This window comes from Prionailurus viverrinus, chromosome A2 (assembly GCF_022837055.1).
Source record: "Prionailurus viverrinus isolate Anna chromosome A2, UM_Priviv_1.0, whole genome shotgun sequence".
In the NCBI taxonomy this organism is placed as follows: domain Eukaryota; kingdom Metazoa; phylum Chordata; class Mammalia; order Carnivora; family Felidae; genus Prionailurus; species Prionailurus viverrinus.
In genome coordinates, this window is record NC_062562.1 from 145,437,540 (window position 1) to 145,454,534 (window position 16,995).

Sequence of the window (16,995 nt, forward strand, 5' to 3'; positions counted from 1 at the left end):
CTGGGTTGCTAAAGCTATCAGAAGAAGCATCCAGATCTAAGAGAATAAGGCAAAGCTATATGAATGATCCCCAATTTTTATCTATTCTAAATATGAATTTATACTTTTGAATGTTAATTATATATATTTGTATACCCCCAAAAAGTATCTGGTGAGCAGAGTTGGCAAAGGGAAAACAGGTTAGCTGACCGGCAGGTGGTAGATCTTCTTACAGAATTATACCTTAATTATTATCATACCTATATGATTATTATTATATTATATACCTATATTATTATTATTATACCTTAATAAAGTATCTTACTCCCTCCACAGTGCACAGACCTTCCTAGGACAGAAGTGTGGCCAAGCTATTGTAAGAACATTTCAAATTCACCAAGTCTCCAGTCTCAAGATAACGCTGGAGATACAGCCCCTGTCCTTTTGTTCTCTCCCAAGAAAGGTTTAATTAAATATTTCCAGGGTCTTTCCTTTATCCATTTTTAAATCAATAAAGGGCATTTTTGACCATTCACTGCAAGATACTGCATTGGCCATATTCCAAGGGTTGCAATGATTCTGAAGAAAGCATCATTTATTACAGCATCAGGTTGGACTAGAGAGTCCAGAACTTTGGGCATTTCCAACTCTTCTCTGACCTACTGAGTACTGTTTCTTCCTCTGCCCATTTTTTTTTTTTTTTCATTCAGAAAATATTTACTCATTACCTTTATGTGCCAGGTTCAATTCCAGGTGCTGTTGTCTCCAGGACCAATGAGAAATCAAGTTCCTCTCACAAAGCATACATTCTAACTAAGAGAACAAACAAATAATTTCAGATAGACCTGAATGCTAGAACGAAAATAAGCAGAGTAACACAGTTCAGTGATGGGGGCAGGACAGAGGGGAAGAAAAGCCCTTCTTTAGCCAGGAAAGAGCTCCAGAAGGGGTTTACAGCTCAGTTACAGATCTGAGTTGATTAGCAAAAGATCTGAGGGAAAAGCTCTCCAGGTGAAGGGAACAAACACAAAAGCTCTGAGGTGGCAGAGACAAAGGAACTGGAGGAAGGCCTGGCGGGAGAGATGGATAAAGACAAGTAGGGGAGGTGATAGGGGCTCCAGAACTGAGGGCACTGCATGTTACAGGAAGGAGTTAACACTTCAACCAAAATGAGATGAGAAACCACTGAAGGGTTTTAAGCAGGAGCTACACCATCCCAACCCTGGGGCAGACTTATTGAGGACCACGGGTATGAAGGACACTAAACAGAATGAAGAGGTTTTCTCTAGAAAGGGGCCTCAGGGACCAGGGTGAGACATGAAGCACATCTTCAGGTCATCCTGGGGCCAAACATTAATGGGCTGGCCAATCCTCACCACCTCCTCTAGCCCAATCCCCTGGAACCGGGATCCCCTGGCAATATCATGGACTTACTCTACTCGGACTGTTCCAGACATGGAGCAGCCACACTGAAGTTCTTCTAAAATCTGATTCCTTGTGACTTGTACTCATCTGCTTCCACGTATCCTTCTGGGCTCTACTAAAAGCTAATAAGACCCCAAGAATTCCCTTCTCAGGCACGTCAGTACGAGTTTCCTTGAGTTACTCGTGTGACTTTTTCAACTTTTTATTATGGAAAATTTCAAATGTCCACAAAATCAGAGCGAATAGATAATCTCCATTTACCTACAACCAGCTTCAACAATAATCAACTCGTGACTCACTGTTTTCCGTCTGACATTTTTATTTCCTTCGCCAACTTGGTCATCACATTTGTCTTACACATGTGCTCTGGCCAACCCAGAGGCCTAGCCGCTGACTCACCAGAGACATCCCATTTCCACTACAACAGCCAAACAGTCCGATTACACGTGTGGCAGCCACACTGTTGCTTCATAATGTGAATTTGGTGGACCCAACTTTCCCACCAGAACTTATACAGTAGGGTTTTTGAACCCAAGTGAAGGAATTTATGTTTGTTCCCAGTGATTTTCACCTTATCAGGTTTAGCCCGTTCCTCAGGCTATCATGATCTTTTTGGATCTACACTAGTATTTATTCACCATCCCTCCCAGCTTTTGCGATACCTCTAAAATTTTGGAAGTAACCAATCATCTCTATCCTGAGTTTAAAAGAGGAGTATGGGGGCACCTACCTGGGTGGCTCACTCGGTTGAGTGTCCAACTTCGGCTCCGGTCATGATCTCGCGGTTCTGGAGCTCAAGCCCCAGATTGGGCTCACTACTCTCAGTGCAGACCCCACTTCGGATCCTCTGTCTCCCTCTCTCTTGCCCCTCCCCAAACTGTGCACTCGCTTGCTCGCGCTCGCTCTCTCTCTCTCTCTCTCTCTCTGTCTCTCGCAAAAATAAAGAAAACATTTAAAAAAAGGAGTATGAATTACAATGAATGAGTTAGAAAAAGAGTAGAGCCAAAAAGGATAAGAGAAAAACTTTACATTCTTTACGCTATAGATAAGAAACCTAAGGCTCAAAGAGTCTGTGTTTGGTTCAAGGCCACCCATTAGGTTAAGGGCAGGACAGGCTCGACCCTAGGCCTCATGCTCAGAGCTCCTTCCATCAGACCTTACCTCTGTAAGTCCTAAGGAGGAAAGAAAATGTGGGTTATCACCAGCTAGGCTAGTGTCTGTGGGGCACTGCAGACTGATTTCTACTCAACTACTAATAATAACCCACTCATCTGGCAAACAATGATCAGATGTTGCTCTCTGCCAGGACTCACTGCCCTCAGTGACTTTCCCAGTCACTGGGAGAAAGTGGGGGAGAGAGAGACCAATCTCTCAGAGATTAGGCTGGAAATCATTTTTCTCCATTCTTACTTAATGCCTGCAGTATGTGGAACTATGTAACTGAATGAGAGGAAAGTCAAAAACGTTCATTAATAATAAAGGATTCACATCTATTAGAAATGATCATTTGTTATTTAAAAAAGCCACAAAAGATCTCATTTAAAGAAGACCCTTAACAAAATAGACATCTTAAAAATTCACCCCTCAAGAATGCTCTTTACATTTTTTTCCATTTGAGAAACAAAGGATTGAGTAACAGTTATAGACACAATTCACACGGTAACCTGGATAATACACAAGAAGCATCCAAATGTTTTTCTGAGCTCTTTGTGGTTCACTAATCACCCACCGGGGAGGGCCCAAAGTTCAAACATGCAGAGCCCAGGGGGCCTCTCACCAAAGTGGTGGTGAACTGGGTAGGAAAGGGAGTGTCCTATCAGAGAATAGCATGAGGGTGTGGAGGGAGATCTGGGAGCTTTACCAAGAAGTGCACAATCCAGCTTCTTATCCAGTCTGCTACCATCATCAACTATCAAACCATTTGCTCCTCTTCGCAAGAGGTGCTCCTTTAGAAGGTCCCAATAATTTCTGCTTATATTGTTCGACCAGCTGGTTGAAGCGAATTTCAGTCTTATTTCCCTTAGCTTTTCTCCTAGGTGTCTATAAATGAAATAGGGAAAAACAAGATTATGAATTTCAAGCACTGAATATCACCTTACCCTTAACACCACCCAAGAGAGAAAATAAGAAATCCTGTTCACCACAAGAGGTGAACTTCCAGACCCTTAGAAAATGCAAAATAAATTGTCCACTGGCAAGAAACCAGACCAGGAATGCCTAAGAGAAGGGCCCCTCTAAAACGCTGCAGGTGCTCCTGAGCTCTAGCCCTTAGATGCTCACGTGAGTCTTCTTGCAAAAGAGTCAGCCCAGAGTCTAGACCTTCTCGCTGGCCCTTTCCCTTAACAAGAATACTGCTTATGGGATTTCAGAGACAGAGCTCCATAAGATAGTACAACATGGATCAGACTTCCCAGAGACAGATTCCTTGAGGAGGAGGAGAAGCTAATGCTTCCTTTGCCCTTGAAACTTAACAGAAAGGGACTAGGGAAGGAGAAAAGAATGCTTGACCTCAGATGTTCAAGAATGTAGAACAACCATTTTCTACTAAAAGAAACTAGGGCTGCTTGGGAAAATGGCTAATGCCAGGACCAGGGGAAAAATTATGTAAGATGAGCTGCAACATCGGGTTGTACCAGAAAGCAAGGACACTACCGCAGACAGACTCATATCAGAAAGCATCGAGAGCCACCCTGAAGGGCCTTCTGCTGGCCTAAGATGGGACAAGAATAATAACTATATTTGACTGAAACATATCAAGTATACAAAAACTTACGAATCTATAATACTAAAAAAATCTCACTGGTAGGGCACCAAATCACTACTCTGAAAACGGACAAAGAGAAATGAAATCAAGCATTTATCCTGCCTTTCCAACACAAATGGTACTGCATGGTAACCAAATAGTTGACAAGGGAAAATTCTTTTCTCTAAAGTTCTACTAAAACAATGTAGAACTGAGGAAAAACAAAACCAAAACCAAAACCCTAAAAAGCCACCATCTGGAACCCATATTGAAATCACAGATCTAGATAGCAATCATCAGTATGTGCTAAAACCATCAGGTGAGAAGCTGATGGGAACTTTACAAACAGAAGACAGGCAGACAACCCCTAAGCTTACAGATCTACTGATCAACCCCTGAGCATCACTAAACATGGGGCAACCAGACATTATGTGCCTTAGGGTGTCAACGCACCAGAAAGCACCCAGCACTACCCATGAAATACTCTTGCCAAGAAAAGTGAACTTGAGGGGCACCCGGCTGGCTCAGTTGGTGGAGCGTATGACTCTTGATCTTGGGGTTGTGCCTTCCAGCCCCATGTTGGGTGTAGAGATTACTTAAAAATAAATAAAATCTTTCAAAAAAAAAAGAAAATGGAACTTGACTCTAATGAAGCCGGTACATCTAGCTACCAGTTTACAGGCACTACATGGTTATCACAGGAACAAGTTAAATGATACCACAAGGAAGCAAGCAGCTAAAGTTAAAACGTAATACATTCTAAAGGGCAAATGACTCAGTTTCTCCAAGGAATTATCAGCATGGAAAAAGGGAGGTGATAAGGAAGAGTATTATAGGGGGAAAAAAAGATTTAAGAGATATAAAAACCAAATGTAATGTGTGGACTCTTTCTGGACCTTGATTTGTACTAGCCAACTATAAAAGAACATTTATGAGGCAACTGGGGGCATTTTAATATGGGCTGCATATTAAATGATATTAAGGGCTTCCTATTAATTTCATTAAATATGATAATGGCATAATATATGTATATTTTTAAGGCCTGCTAAGTTGGAGATGCATTCTGAGGTATTTTTCTGAGCAATATACCTCATTTTCTTATAAGGCATATTTATATGCGAAGCAGTTTGCTTTAATATGTTGTGGGCAGGGGACAGTATGTATGAAGAATAAGTAAAATAAGATAATTGTTGAAATAGAGTAACTGATACACTTGGTCCTCTCCACTATTTTATTTATAATATTTATTTATTTTTTATTTATTCATTTTTCAACATTTTTAAGTGCTCTCTATACCCAATGTGGGGCTCGAACTCACGACCCTGAGATCAAGAGTCAGCCAGGTGCCCCTATTTTTTTAACTTAATTTTTTTTTTTTTAAGTAATCTCTATACCCAACATGGGACTCAAACTCACGACCCCAAGGTCAAGAGTTGCATGCTCTTCTGAGTTAGCCAGGTGTCCCAGATTCTCTCCACTTTGAAAACTATATATTTACCTCAACATCCTCTATAAAGCTATAGTCCTGCATGTAGCTGCAATCCAGAAGCCCTTTCTTTTTGCTTAACTAATCAGGGCACAAAAGTGGCTGCCAGCCCCGGGCAGAGCTGTGCTATACCAAAGCCCGGTGCCCTACAGAACTCACCTGCTTGGAAGGCAATTTCTGCTTCTCTTGCTTCTGCTGGTTTATCTGGGGCTTTGGCTTTTTGGGAGGGAGAGACTTCACTTTGCCTTTGTCCCGGAGCCTGAAATAAGAGGTCAAGTAAGTGTCACTCTGAGTTCTTCCTCTAACTGGCACCTCTGAGGCTGTCTAAGCCAGAAGATAAAATTCCTTTTTTAACACTGGCTCTAAGTCCATGACAAGTCATTCTAAAAAAGAATACTGTAACAGAATATCCTAAGGGTCAACATTTTGTATTTGTTCTTGTTTCAGCTTAAAACCTCACAGGATCCTCAAAAACCTTCACTTATTTAACAAATATTTTGTAAAGACTGACTTTTGTGGATAGCACTAATCTGTTGCCTCAAATAGGATCTGCAAGATAACCTTGAGTAGGTGGGCCTCAGCCAACAGAGACGGCCCTGCAGATGGGAGGAGGCTCTTCAGAAGAGGGAAAAAGGCACGAAGGCCTGCCCTAGAAGGCTGCCCCGAGGTCTCCTCTGCTAGTGCTTCTTCCAGCCTCCTGGTGGTCCAAGAGCACATCTCTGCTAGTGTAGAGATGCCTGCACACGAACCCCTCGTGGGGGACTGACATGGTACTGAACATCCCTTTCATCCAAACAAAAGCTACAATAAGAAAGCATTAAGTGAGAACAAACCCTTTTAGAAGCCACCCACTGCTCTATGCCACAGTCCTGCATCTCACCTGATTTTGGGGCCTCGGTGTGAGGGGAGCACCAGGACCTTCCTTCTCTTCTTTCCATCAGGCAGCTCCACCTGCTCCACTTCAGCCTTGGTCTGGAACCCCGTCCACGAGGTAGAATGCACCTTTCCCTTCTGCTCCAGGGCGGCCTTGCTTTGTTCCTGTGTGTGCTTTTGAGCAGCTTTCCGCTGCCGGTCTTTTCCAAGCACTGGCTGTTCCTGCTGGGGCTCACCAGTTGCAGGCTTGGATTTCACTTTTTGCTGCATAAAACAAGAGACTGCCATCAGGTTTCTGGATGAGGCTTATTTGCCGGAAACACTCAGCAGAAAAGGAGCTTTATGTGAGCGTAGTGAAAGCAGGGGAGTTTTTCCCCTGAATAGTTACAAATTATAGGAAAGTGAATACATAGTAACAGATGGTTACCAGTTTGGGGGACATAAAACCACTACTTCCCTCCCCATATGCAGAGACAGGGGAAGGTACATGTATGTCCAAGACTCAAAAGCCAGCAGGAACATGCCAGTAGCATGGGACAATTACCAAAGGTGTAACACGTGTGTGAGAGGAATCCCAGAGGGAGAAGAAATATTTGAAGTAACCGGGCTGAAAGTTTTCCAAACTTAGTGACAGATACTAAACCACAGATCCAGGAAGCTCAGCCAAATATATACCAGTAACTCAACACCCAGGCACATCATACAAAACTGCAGAAAATTAAAGACCAAGTGAAAATCTGGAAAGTAGCTGGGGGGAGGGGGAGGGTAGAGAATACCTTACCTACAGAGGATTACACTGAACTCTTCAGAAACCATGTAAGAAAGAAGAGAACACAGAAATATTTAAAGTTTGGGCGGGGGGGGGGGGGGAAGGGGGAGTCACCAACTTAGAATTCTGTATCTAGTATAATTATCATTCAAAAGTGAAGGAGAAATAAAGATTTTCTCAAAAAAAGAAATAAAAACCACACACACACACACACACACACACACACACCCCAAAAAACTAAAAGAAGGAATCTGTCACCAGGGGACCTATCTTGCAAGAAAGGCTAAGTGAATTTCTTCAAAGGAGGAAGATGACCTAGGTCAGAAACTCAAATCTACATAACGAAAGGAAGAACACTAGAGAAGGAATAAATGAAGTGAAGATGCGGAAAAGATGCTATGAGAAGGAAGGCATGAGGTGTTACAGATTTATGTTGCACTGCAGTAGAAGAAAAAGCAGATTCACATGAAATTAGTGTAATAATTGACACAACAAAGATCTGCTGTGAGCCTGTACTGTGCCAGTGTCAGTTTCTAAGGTAAGGGTCCCGAGGGAAAGAACAGTGTTTCCCTTTCAGTACTTTCAGCCTAGTGGAGACAAGCGACACACAAAGCAAAGTGAAAACTAAAGATCTTAGGGAAGTTCACGAAAGTACAAGGAGGTCTTACCTCTTCTGAGAGAGGTAGAAAAATGCTAGAGGAAGCACATTTGATCTGAATATGAAAATTGTGTAGAAGTATCCTTGAGCCAAGGGAAAGGGGCAATTTTACACAGAAAGAGCAGTATGTACACAAGTATAGGCAACAAAAGAGCCATCTGAGTAGTTTTCTAAGTCACTAGCTTCAGAATCACTCCACAGCAACAGCTGACAGCAGTAAGTAAGTCTACATCTAGAACAACAAAGCTGCCTTGAACAAGAACCAGATCCCAGGTTTTCCGACCCAAGACCACTGTATTAACCACCGAAACTGCTCTTCTATTGGTCAGTCCACCATACACACCACAAAGAGTACAAATATTTGGTATATAAGCAAGTTTAGATATGCCATCAATGGAGGCTGTGGGAGTTATGGTATCAAGAATAACCTGGCCTCCTACGCCCTGGGGCAAGATGGGTAAGAAAATGAGTGCTGACCTTGCACTGTTACCACTTAATCCCTGGCAATCATGCGAGGTAGATGCTGTTGACCCTATTTTACAAACGACACTGAAGCTGAGAAAGGTACTAACTTGCTAAGTAACTCAGAGGAAGAGCCTGAGCCCAACCATGACCGTAAGTATTCCTGTGCTTGTTCTTTCCTTGACACCACACTGGCTTAAAAACAACACTAAAACACTATCAGGCATCACACTTCTGGAGCCATCTAAGAATTCTGGAAGAGATAGATGAAATCTACAGCAATGTAAAACTTTCATCTGGGCCACTACTTCTGACATGTACCATCACCAAACACTGTACTGGCATTGCTCATCGCTAATAATATCAGCCTGATTCTCCTCTCTCCTTCCTTTCCCTCCTGTGGAGCTATCACAGGATAGGCTAGCAGAGGAGAAGATGGCCTGAGAGTTCTAGGGAACTAAGAGTAAAGGGTAACAAAGAACCGATTCAAGTAGAGAGACCTATTTCAAGGGTGCAGAACCACAAACTGAACAAAACAGGAGTTTAAATATATTGTTTTAACTGAAATAGTTTTTTTTTTTTTTAATTTTTTTTTTTTTTCAACGTTTATTTATTTTTGGGACAGAGAGAGACAGAGCATGAACGGGGGAGGGGCAGAGAGAGAGGGAGACACAGAATCGGAAACAGGCTCCAGGCTCTGAGCCATCAGCCCAGAGCCCGACGCGGGGCTCGAACTCACAGACCGCGAGATCGTGACCTGGCTGAAGTCGGACGCTTAACTGACTGCGCCACCCAGGCGTCCCTGAAATAGTTTTTTTTTTTAAGCTTATTTATTTTGAAAGACAGAAAGTGTGCACGTGAGTAGGGGAGGGGCAGAGAGAGAGGAAGAGAGAATCCCAAGAGAGAATCTGCACTGTTGGTGCAGAGCCTGATGCAGGGCTTGAACTCACAAACCGTGAGATCATGACCTGAGCTGAAATCAAGAGTTGGACACTTAACCAACTGAGCCAAGGTGTCCCTGAAATAAATCGTTTTAACTGAACTGTACACTTAAAAATAGTAAATTTTGTGTTATGTGTATCTGACCACAATTAAAAACAAACAAACAAAAACAGAAAAACATTTCAGTGCTGTACCAGGCTGCGCTGAATCCTCAGTTCCTTTATTTTAAGTTTCCTTCGATCTTCCAAAGAGAACTCCACTATCGGTCTCTGTGTCGAAAGGAAAATGTCATTCAATAGATTTCTTAATTTCTGAGTGCAATGACCTAAGCTGTCCTCCACTACTCCCCTCTCTCCTGCTCACTTACTCTACTTAAAGGTAGGGGGCCAGTTCTGCAGGCAGGCTGTCCAATTTAGATTTCAATTCCTTCTAATCATCAGCCGAATCACTGCTATTCCCTCCACCGACTGGCTACTCTTCCCCACCACACACAAGTCAGAGGACACTGGACATAAAGGAGAGAAATGGTTTTCTGCAAATGGCCCTCAGAGGATCAGGTCTCCCCACAGGAAAAGGCTCACCTTCAGAGGCCCAAAGATCTCGGGATTGTTGTTGATGTGGCGAAGGGCTGTCAGGGCATGCTCGTGCTCCTGGAACTCTGCAAAGGCGTAGCCCAGGGACTGACCCTTAACCTTTCCATGCGCTCCTTTGAGATCTCGCATCACCCTACACTAAGAGTACAGCAAGAAAACAAAAACCCTTGATTACAGGATAAGAACATGAACAGATTCACTAAGTAATCAGGTTACTGGAACAGAATCCTGATCTATATCACCATCACAACAGTCATACTGGAAAATATACTTACCAGTGTCTGTCTTTTTTTTTTTTTTTTAATTTTTTTTTTTGTTTTCAACGTTTATTTATTTTTTGGGACAGAGAGAGACAGAGCATGAACGGGGGAGGGGCAGAGAGAGAGGGAGACACAGAATCGGAAACAGGCTCCAGGCTCCGAACCATCAGCCCAGAGCCTGACGCGGGGCTCGAACTCACGGACCGCGAGATGGTGACCTGGCTGAAGTCGGACGCTTAACCGACTACGCCACCCAGGCGCCCCTACCAGTGTCTGTCTTAATAGAATACACCTACTAGAAAGCACAAAGCCAATTAAATAGATAACTTCTGGCTTTCTAAGAGTTTACAGAGACCAACAAAAACCTATATATAAGCACGTAAATGAAACAAACTTTCTCCCCCCAAAATTATGACAGCTAACTGCTAATAATACATGTAAGTTGAGAGGTTTATAGAACTTTAAACTATACAAGTTATCACTAAGGATGAAGCGCCATCCATAGATCTCATCACTGAAGAAACCACTGAAAAAGGAAATTACTGAAGAAGGGAAAGAAGGCCTGATGGCTTTAGTTAAGAAATACATTCAGGTGTGGGGAAGAACCTGCCTAACATATAACCTAGAAAAACAGGAAGAAGCTTCAGCTGGCTTTGCTCAGAGCTCAGATTGTCTCTGGTGTGATGTTTCCTTAAATCCTTTACTTAAATGTAACAAGCATCCTGGGGCATTGAAGATACCATATCATAGCAGTCGATCTTAGGATACTGTTTATATGCTATTACTCCTAGAAGCTGTAGTTACCACATAATGGAGAAATGTATGTATTAAGGACATGTGGATGCTGCATTTGGTATACTTCCGGTACTTCTCTGTCCCTAGAGCTGTGCCATGTACTGTAGAGAAACCAAGAAAAGCATAAAATGGTTCCTGTCCTCAAGAAGCTTATAATCTTGCTGACATACTATACCTTCATGAGGTGAGCATATGAAAGAATTACAGAGAAAATTCAATACAGTGCAAACACTGTAAACTCCTAAATTTTCCTAGCTGATGATGTACAGGCACTTACTAAGTATGGTAGATGCTGATATGAGAAATTTCACAAGTGACCCCTACACCAGTAACACTTTGAACAGTTTTACTAAGAGCAGTGTCAGATATGTGCTGATATGTTCACATTCTCTCATGTAATTCCCCAAATACCAATGCCATACATTTTAAGAGATTTTCCAGGATTAGGAAAACAGCTTATAGTCACCAATCAGAGCAAAGCAGATTTCTAATACTGGCTACGTTACTTATTCAATAGGTACTGATGAGAGATGACTATGTTCCAGGTACTCTGCCAAGGACTAGGAACAGTGGGATACCTACTCTCCAAGAGCTCAGTGTGGTCGGGAGAAATGACTGGCAGACAATTACAGGACAGTGTAATAGTAAGTGCTATGACAAAGGGTTACAGAGGGTGCTATGGGGGCAGGGGAACAGTGTCTGCACTCACTGTGTAATCAAGTCTTGGTCTGAATCCAGTGTTTGTCTAATACAACTGTTGAAGACCCGTGTGGCTCTCTGTGCTTACCACATACCACTGAGGACTCTTTTTATACAGTACGGGCCTAAATGGCAGTAAAATGTTCTTCTAAAGACCAAACTACACAGATTATTTTCTCTGCAAAAAAATTAACATTACAGCACCTGCTATGGTGCTGAGCACATAGCAAGCATGCAAATTAATTCATGAGGCAGACACTTCCTCGCATTCTGCTGCAACTTGGACAGTGTGTGTGAAAGGCCGTTCTTTTTTTTTTTAAGACTGTCATTTAAAGTTTTTCTTTATTTTGAGAGAGAGAGAGAGAGAGAGAGAGAGAGAGAGAGAGAGAGAGAAGGGGCATGAGGGAGGGGCAGACAGAGAGAGAGAGAGGGAGAGAGAGAGGGAGAAGGCACATGGGGGTGGGGCAGGGGGCGAGAATCCCAACCAGGCTCTGCGCTGTCAGCACAGAACCTGACTCAGGGCTCAATCCCATGAACTGTGAGATCATGACCTGAGCCAAAATCAAGAGTCAGACGCTTAACCAACCGAGCCACCCAGGTGCCTCTGAAAGGCAGTTCTAAGAAGAGAAAATAAACAAGCAAACGTGAAAACTGCCTTAACTGTTGACAACGTGTCCAAAAAAAACGCTGTCAATCTGCTAGCACCACAGTCTGAAATAAATGCTCAAAACGACCCATGATGAGTACTGAAGTTGTGGGTGGGCAGGGCCAACTCTCACCTCCTTGAGGCGCACCCCTTTTTCCCCTCGTGTGGCATTCAGCAGCAGCTTTCTGAGCTCTTTGTCATCCACAGCCTTTGGGAGGTTGTGCAGGCAGAGCCTGGTCTGGGAGACAAAGATATTCTGGTCCTTGAGTTTCTGATGTTTCAGCAGCTCAAACTGAAAGAACAATAAACTGTTAACAATACAATCTACCTTTTAAAAATGCAGGTTCCTAATTCTCCAAAGGAACAAACTGTGACCAACCCCCCCCCCAACAAATCCAATAACCACGCATATAGAAAAAAGAAAGGAAATTGCCCACCCGCAGCCTTATGATGTGTAGCCTAGGGAAAGACAGGTTCAAAGAGGCCAGATGGTGGGTATGTGGTAAGATCATGGGCTCTGGATTCAGACTAAATTAGAAATCCATCCTAACTGGCGAAGTTACATGAAATTTTTTAAGCCTCCGTTTTTCCCCCTACAAAGTGGAACTGTAGATCAAAATACCAATCTCTCAGCACTGATGTGAGGCTGAAATGAAGTAATACACAAAAAATCCCAAACTCAAAAGCTGGCCTAAAGCAAATAATACATAATCCTGCGGTTAACGTCTATGCCCAGTCCTTATCTGTCCACCAACTCAAACTAATTTTCTAGTTTTTCCAAAAGGATGTGGAATTTATTTACAGAATACTTGCTAGAATGTTGTCTCGACTCTGCCACCTTGAGGCGGAAGACTGTCTATGATCACAGAGATGAATTCTGCTTCTAGAGGACTGGCCTCAAGGATGTTGCACCAGTCCCAGGGGTCTACTCTCCAAAGTGAGAGGATAACATTCTTTTCCTGCTTTGTTTTTAAAATTAGGTTAGTAGATGGGGGCGCCTGGTTGACTCAGTCGGTTAAGCGTCCAACTTGGGCTCAGGTCATAATCTCACTGTTTGTGGGTTTGAGCCCCATATCAGGCTCTGTGCTGACAGCTCAGAGCCTGGAGCCTGCTTCAGATTCTGTGTCTCCCTCTCTCTCTGCCCCTCCCTAGCTCCTGATCTCTTTCTTTTTCTGTCAAAAATAAATAACATTAAAATTTTTTTTTTAATTAGATTAGTAGAAAAAAAGTTTTAAATTAAATTTTTTCTTTAATCAAGTCTCATTTCTGCTGTTCCTTATTTGGTAAAGGTCCTAACAAATTACAAAATGATCAGAGTCTCTGAAAATGAATATTAAAGGGTTATTTGAAGTGGCTCGCATGCCTACGTTCAACAGTCTTAAAAGAAACAACTGTGAATTATGATGCATATAATCCAGTGAGTTTTTTGCTAGAAAAATTCATTCTAAGGGAAAATTAAACGTGTCACTATCACATTGTGATCAGAAAAGGGCACGTAATGCCCCCCAAACACCATGGTTTCCAGATGTTCACTACTAAAAAAGTTGTGAACATGAGTCTAGAAACTATACACCGAAAAAACACACTACCTCTTGGTGTCATTATATTCTCATCTCTGTTCTCCATCTCTGTACCTTCAGACTCCAAAGCTAATTGTCTTTTTTTTTTTTTTTTTAACATTTATTTATTTTTGAGACAGCAGATACAGTGTGATTGGGGGAGGAGACACAGAATCCGAAGCAGGCTCCAGGCTCTGAGCTGTCAGCACAGAGCCCGACACAGGGCTCGAACTCACAGACAGGGAGATCATGACCTGAGCTGAAATCAAGAGTTGGCCACCTAACCAATGAGGCACCAGGCATCCCCTAATATGATTTTTCTAATCTGAACATAACCTCCTACCAAAAAAGGACATCTTAACTCTTCCAAGAACCCCATCTACCTCTTTCCCTACTAACTCCAGCCTATTCTCATCTTCCTTTCTTACGTCATTCTGTATTTACACTGACACTTAATTATACACAGCCTTGGCCTCTATGCTGTAGAAAGCATACTATATGGCCGACACTTACTGCTGGGCGTCGGGAAATTACACAAGAAGACCCAGTCCTTATAATGGCATACAATGCTCATGTATTATGTTCAGTGTTGGCCTCTTTGCTGTTTCATCTGTATGTTTTCCTCTAACAAGAGCATAAGCAGGGTCTGTGACTGATGCTTAGCTCTCTGATAAGCACCTCCAGCATTCAACAGTTATTATTTACTGATTTGTATGAAGTCATGCAGATCCCGTAGGCTGGCGCCTAATCTACCCACCCGTTCTCTTTTGGCCATATCAGCGGTGCTCACACCCTCAGCAGCCTTAGTCCCAGCACGAATCACTGCAGAAAGAGGGAAAAAGGCCAAGACATCAGCAAGGGAATTTTCACTGAGCAACAAGAGGAATGTGATTTGAATGATGCAAGCTCTTTGTACAGGCCCAGAGGACTATGCTGGCCAGGACATAGTGGCATTTGGGTAGGTCCAGAAATAGGCTACAGGGCTAAGTTCTCGGCTCTGAGCTGCTCTCAAGGACTAAAAACTGAACATTTTGTGAATTTGTTCCTTTTCTCCTTCCCTCCCCTCAAAAACTTCATGTGCATGCCCCAAGTCTAATGGAAAGGCCTAGAGGAAGGTCTGAAAGGAAGTACATTTTAGATATCTGGAATACAAAACCGCTCTACTTGTAACCTGCCCTTGGAATTTTACTGTCCCTCATGTATTAAGTACTGTACTTAGTACTGCCAGTAGAAAGCAGTGAGTTAAGCCAACCCGAAAACAGCAATATGGCCATAAGAGGCCTAGAACTGAAGGCTAACAGCCTTACATCACCAGTCCAGGCTGTGCAGCTGTGCAGCAGGTGGGCTGACAAATACTGCATGACCTAGAGGAAGGGATTTTTTTTTTAATTGAAGCTAATTTCTGATTATCTTTCTGACATTAAAGGAAAGGTACTGAGCACACAATTTATATTCATAATCCAAAAAAGCAGTAATTTTAGTGATAATTTTCAACTCCTTCAGGAAAATTATCAGAACTCATGACAAGAAGCAAAGGCAATTTGAATTTTTCCTCCCTCTTTGCCCTGCTAATCCTCTGATCTAAAGGTCTAAAAGCTAGCAGGCAGACAAGAGATGGGCGAAGTCTTCCTAACAGAAAGCTACATCTGCTAAAGTGGAATAATATAATGATGTTATATTATAAGCTATAGTGTTATATTATAAGCTAAAGTGGAATAATATAATGCTGGTAAGGAGGACATGTGGGTTTTCAATTTGAAACATGCCCCCAAACATCCTACTGCTGCTCACCGCCACTGCACAGGGCCAGCTACTCAAGCCTGGTTCACAGCTCCCTCCCACTACTCACAGCCTTCTCTGGCCAGGTAAAGGTTCCGGGTTCCAGTTGGCTTCTTCACCTTCTTTGTCTGGAGCTTTGCAGCCTCGTCACGCGTCACGGCCAAGTCGATTCTGAGCAGTCGGCCATCCAGTTTAAGCCCACCACCCTGTAACAGAGCGCAACTCTCTCTCTTAAAATTCATAATGGGTAGAAATTAAGCACCTAACAAGGAATGCCAAGGAAAGGGAAAACAGCAAACCCCAATTATGCTGTGGAACCCAACCCCTAGGATGTTTTAGCCCAGGCGGGTGCAGGTGGACCACTGAGTCTAATACTTAGTATAGCTGTGCAAAAGGCCACGTGTAGGGGTGCCTGGCTGGCACGGTCGGTAGAGCATGCGACTCTTGATTGCAGGGCTGTGAGTTCAAGCCCCACAGTGGGTGTGGAGCCTACTTAATTAAAAAAAAAAAAAAAAAAGCCATGTGTACACTTAGGGCAGTTAGCAGTAATTTATTTTATAGGAGTTGATTAGTACCAAAGTAGGCCCAAATTAAAGAAAATGATCTTTAAATTCTAAAGAAAGCTAACAAAATGGTAGTGTTAACTCTACTTAAGAGAATTTAAGAGATAATGGCAATGCAGGATAATTTATCTCAGAACAATTTATACTGGGCTATAGAACACACAGAAAAATTCTCCATCACCCATACATTTTCTCTCATTTACTCCACTTCATAGATGACCTTAATCCCTTCTTGTCCCAACCTTTCATGTCATCAGCCTAGGATAGAGGCTGACGTACAGACAGTAATCAATAAACATAAGATACGTTTTTAACCTGTTTCCTTACTTATAAAATAGGTATAATAATTTTACTTACGTTACATACCCCCGTAGAAGTGATATAAGGATTAAATAAGGTAATACATATAAAGCTCAGTGTCTAACACACACTAAGTTCTCAGTAAGTGTTGGCCTTATCTTATTACATTATTGACAGTAATCATCAAGCTGTATGTGAACAGCAGACTCTGGCCTTTGGAGCCATTATCCCCTAAATTATGGAGTAAAAGAAATGTCCTCCTTACCTCAGTCTCTGGAGAAGCAGCTTCAAGGCATTTCTGCGCTGCTTCTTGAGTCATGAACTGGGCAAATGCACAACCTGCACAGAGACAAAATTAAGTGACATGCCAAACTCCCCTGGCCCACCAGGGTGCCAAAGATAACACTACACATGGTGGCAGCCTGAGACGAAGCGGACAAGACTCCCATCTTGTTAGGGTGCTA

General features: G+C 42.6%; 1 protein-coding gene across 2 annotated transcripts in view; it reads right to left on the bottom strand.

The window, feature by feature from the left end:
* Positions 1-2,895: 2,895 nt before the first annotated feature.
* RBM28 (RNA binding motif protein 28) overlaps positions 2,896-16,995 on the bottom strand; it is a 30,781-nt gene continuing 16,681 nt past the window's right edge. For both annotated transcript variants that reach the window (XM_047848735.1, XM_047848734.1), the window contains exons 11-19: positions 16,797-16,870; positions 15,739-15,874; positions 14,647-14,711; positions 12,464-12,622; positions 9,919-10,068; positions 9,532-9,606; positions 6,514-6,770; positions 5,793-5,892; positions 2,896-3,444 (exon numbers count right to left, since the gene is read on the bottom strand). In XM_047848735.1, coding sequence (XP_047704691.1) covers positions 3,310-3,444; positions 5,793-5,892; positions 6,514-6,770; positions 9,532-9,606; positions 9,919-10,068; positions 12,464-12,622; positions 14,647-14,711; positions 15,739-15,874; positions 16,797-16,870 — 1,151 coding nt within the window. In that variant the 3' untranslated portion in view covers positions 2,896-3,309. The remainder of the gene's footprint in view (positions 3,445-5,792; positions 5,893-6,513; positions 6,771-9,531; positions 9,607-9,918; positions 10,069-12,463; positions 12,623-14,646; positions 14,712-15,738; positions 15,875-16,796; positions 16,871-16,995) is intronic.